At 37.1% G+C, this 3831-nt stretch overlaps 1 protein-coding gene and 1 pseudogene across 2 annotated transcripts in view; both read right to left on the reverse strand.

Annotated features, from left to right (window-relative positions):
* Positions 951-1990, reverse strand: LOC104700166 (annotated as a pseudogene).
* LOC104700167 (centromere/kinetochore protein zw10 homolog) overlaps positions 2774-3831 on the reverse strand; it is a 5040-nt gene continuing 3982 nt past the window's right edge. The window contains exons 12-14 of one of the 2 annotated variants that reach the window (XM_010415634.2): positions 3459-3588; positions 3267-3349; positions 2774-3096 (exon numbers count right to left, since the gene is read on the reverse strand). In XM_010415634.2, the coding sequence (XP_010413936.1) occupies positions 3013-3096; positions 3267-3349; positions 3459-3588 (297 nt within the window). In that variant the 3' untranslated portion in view covers positions 2774-3012. The remainder of the gene's footprint in view (positions 3097-3266; positions 3350-3458; positions 3589-3831) is intronic. The other variant, XM_010415633.2, reaches the window with a different exon arrangement.

Consider the following 3831-nt stretch of genomic DNA (forward strand, 5'->3'; position numbering starts at 1 on the left):
AAAAAAAAAAAAAAAAAAAAGAAATCTGAACCTAGTGCATTTGTGGAACTGAACACTAGCAATTTTGATGAGTTGGTCATCAACAGCAATGAGTTTTTTACAATGAATTTTGACAAGATGGTTGTTTATAAACTCATCTGAAAATTAAGTTCTGCAAACAGAAGAAGGAGAAATCTATTATTGGACAGATGAAACAGTAACTAAAGAAGTTATTGTTTCATCTGTCGTCATTTACAACAAGTGTCATCAATCTCAAAATCCCTAACAGCCAAAGACGATAAAACACTAAAACTTTCTCCAAGAAAAATTGCATCTTTAAGCCAAACAAAATCGAGAATTGCCAGAAAAATGTAGATCCTTTATGTACGTGTGAACCCTCTGGCGAGCATGATCAGAGATGCTGAGAATCGTCTATCCGTAGCTACATTCACCGGAAGTAGAAGCACCGTCTCCGCCGTGGCTAGCTTCCGTAGGAGGGACAAGAGCAAAACAGAGTTTACCTCTTCCAGATCGGAAAGACCAAAGAGGAAAGAAATCGTCAACCTCAAACCCATTAGCAGAAACCACATCGTTCCAACCAACAACAAAGACATGATTCCAGTTTCCACTCATCTTCCACTTCCTCAATTCAAGGGCATGCTTTTTCATCTGANGCATTTTATTTGCAATGCTTCATAAGTAAACACAGGCAATTTTCAGAGATGGATGAAGGAAAGAGCTAAAGAATTAAAAAGAAAACTCTCAAAAACATAACTAAAGAAATTTCATTTATATAACATTCAAAAATATTTATTTAAGGGTCTCACAATTTGGACAAAACCCCACTGTTTCAGTCAACAGAACAATAAAAATAAAGAAAACCAAGCCAGAATTGGATGAAAACAAAATATCCTTTTTACTTGTGGCTTAAGCGATAAACAGAGTATGATTAGGAAGAACTAGAGCTGCTCTCTCCTGAACAGCCTAGGCTGGAGTGGTTTGTATCTCTTGCTGGAAGCGAAGGAGGATTAACCGGTAACTGTACCTGACCAGATTCACCGGAAGTAGAAGCGCCATCACCGCCAGTCAGAAAGTTTCCACGTTCAGATTCTCCTGAAGTAGAGCCGCCACCGTGGCTGGAACTTGTCGTCTCAGAAGGGACAAGAGCAAAGCAGAGTTTTCCTTCTCCAGATCGGAAAGACCAGAGAGGAAAGAGATCGTTTACCTCAAACCTGTTATCAGAAAGCACATCGTTCCAACCTTTACATAAGACATAATTCCAGTTTCCACTCATCTTCCACTTCCTCAATTCAAGGGCGTGCTTTTTCATCTTAGGATCCACCAAATCCAAGCTCACACCATCATCACGAAGCTTCATCGAATTTTCATGTATGTGTGTTGTCTCTTCCTCTGTCAAAAAGTTTGGATTTTTAACTTGCTTAAAAGGAACAGAGAGACGTCCTTGGATTTTGTCGAGATCAGTCTTGTACAGTTTCCTCGTTGAGATCAGCTTCGGATTGTACCCGTTCTCTTCTCTCCTCATCACTTTCAAAAGCCAATCCGGTGGACTCGTTTGAATTGGTTCCGCCTCTAGAGGATGAAAGATTCTGAGTTTCTTGCGACTTATGATCTGATCATCGTCATGAAGACGTTTCTTGAACAGGGTGACGCAAGAAGAAGACGAAGGTTCCGATTCTGGATTAGGGTTTTTTAGTTCTGATCTCTGTTGTTCGATCACACGTGTCCATGGTGTTATCGTCTTGCGAGAAGAAGGTGGTGATCGGTGAACTCTGTTCTTTCTCGGTACTTTATCCCCAAAGATTCTTGCTTCCATCTCTGTTTCTTCTTCGCCAATGGTCTTTGATTTGTCGTCGTCGTGAGGACCGTACTCTTGATCGTAAATCATGGCAGCGACATACAGCAATATGTCGAGTTTGGACTGTGAAACAACCCTAGGATCATCGGAGTTTTCCATTGTCTTTCGATTCTTCTGGAAGACAGACGTAATTTTGAAAAGAGGGATTTTTTTGGTACCGTTGTATGCAAGGAAGAAAGAAGAACTGGAGAGAGAGAGAAAGAGAGAGAGAGNGAGAGAGAGAGAGAGAGAGAGAGAGAGAGAGAGAGAGAGAGAGAATGAGAGCGTAAAAGGAAGAGAGAAGCGTTGTGTGGTGTGGTGTATGTAAACGTATATATATATGACGTCATCACGTCATCTTTGGTTCTTCAAAGATCACACTAAATCTACTAAGATCTTCTAATATTCTCTGATCCCTTTAGTTTATATGACCGTTGTGTGATTTTGTTAAAATTTTAATCATGTGGCATTGTGGCTAGTCTAAGAAAAAATTACCAATGTATGTATTAGTAATTTTCTTTATATTATTTTGTTGATTTGTGACATTCAAATTTATTTCTGTTGATTAATATTTTTAATTATGGTGTACTACTGTATTAGATATTAGTATTAAACACAATTTATTTTATTTACATCATTTTGAGTAAATTATATCAAAAAAAATAATTTCTTTTTAGTAAATTCAAATTTTAGAAATAATTTTATACAAAGCAAATCTAATGTGTTGCGTTGGTAGAGGCCATCATAGTGTATGTTGTTTCATAAATTAATGATTTTAACCAAAACATAAAAAGCTTTACTGTGAACCAGATCATAATTCTTATTTTAAACAAATTTAGATCAAACCAAAAGGATATTTGAATTTTGTTTTTAATATTCGTTTACCCATAATGTTTTTTTTTTTTTTTTTGCCTATGCATGCTGTGACAATAACAAGAGTGCACCCAGAGCTTTTGTTTTTTTGGAATATAAAGCCCAAATGTAAAATATTCATGTACAACAAAATCAGGCACACGCTTTTTAAGCCTAAAGTTTCCATCCAACACATGTATCAGCTAAAATTCTCTTTACATATTCTTATAAGTATACCTCAAGCATGGCTCTTCTGCCACTAGGACTCTCACTTGCTTCTTCTTCTCAGATCTAAAAGGGTTTTTTTAAGTTTTACCGTTTCCAAACTACTGGCTAACGTCGTCTATCCTCCATAAGCATTCTTTTCTCAGCGGCGAATCTGTAAATATAGCTTTGATAAAATCTTGTACCTGCATCAAGTACATTTCTAAGCTTTCAGAATCTCCAAAACCAATAACCAAGATCCAATTGACCTAAGAAAATTGCTTAAATCCAGATATCTATCTTTCAATCTAGCTGTTATCGAGTAGTATTAGGATGTCTTCAATGAGGTAAAATGATTTTAAAACATTTTATGTACCTCCGTTCTTGTGAAATTGCAACTAGATAACTCGCCACTTTCCCAAGCTGAAGTTATAGACTTGAGAGGCATATCCAATAGTTCTGGGAAATGAGAAACAATAAGAAAAAGCCATGGTAAGAGAAAACTACACTGAGCCAATGCAACGTTACCATTAAACTGAGGGAAATACAAAAGAAAGATAAGACATGCCTGCCAGTTTACGAGTTTTGAGTAAAGATGGTATGAGATCATCAAGAGGACGACAAGTGTCGTCTGCAGATCTCAGTGAATCGAGTAAAGAAGATAGATTCTCCAACATGAGATAAATCAGTCTTTGTAGCTGCGAATAAATAAGCAAAACACATATTCAATAGCCAGTTAGACAATAACATTGCACAAGCGACTAGCAAAGAGATACCTGGAAAGTTTCATCAGCAGCCATGTCGTCTAGAAGAAGAATATCTCTGGCTATTCTGCGAAATACCGACTCCAAAACTACGCACATGCTTTGCTTGTAAGTTTTTGGTCGTAACACTGGCTTCCATATCATATGCACTTTCTCTAGACTAAAGACAACCTATAA

The sequence above is a fragment of the Camelina sativa genome, chromosome 7 (assembly GCF_000633955.1).
Source record: "Camelina sativa cultivar DH55 chromosome 7, Cs, whole genome shotgun sequence".
Classification (NCBI taxonomy): Eukaryota; Viridiplantae; Streptophyta; class Magnoliopsida; order Brassicales; family Brassicaceae; genus Camelina; species Camelina sativa.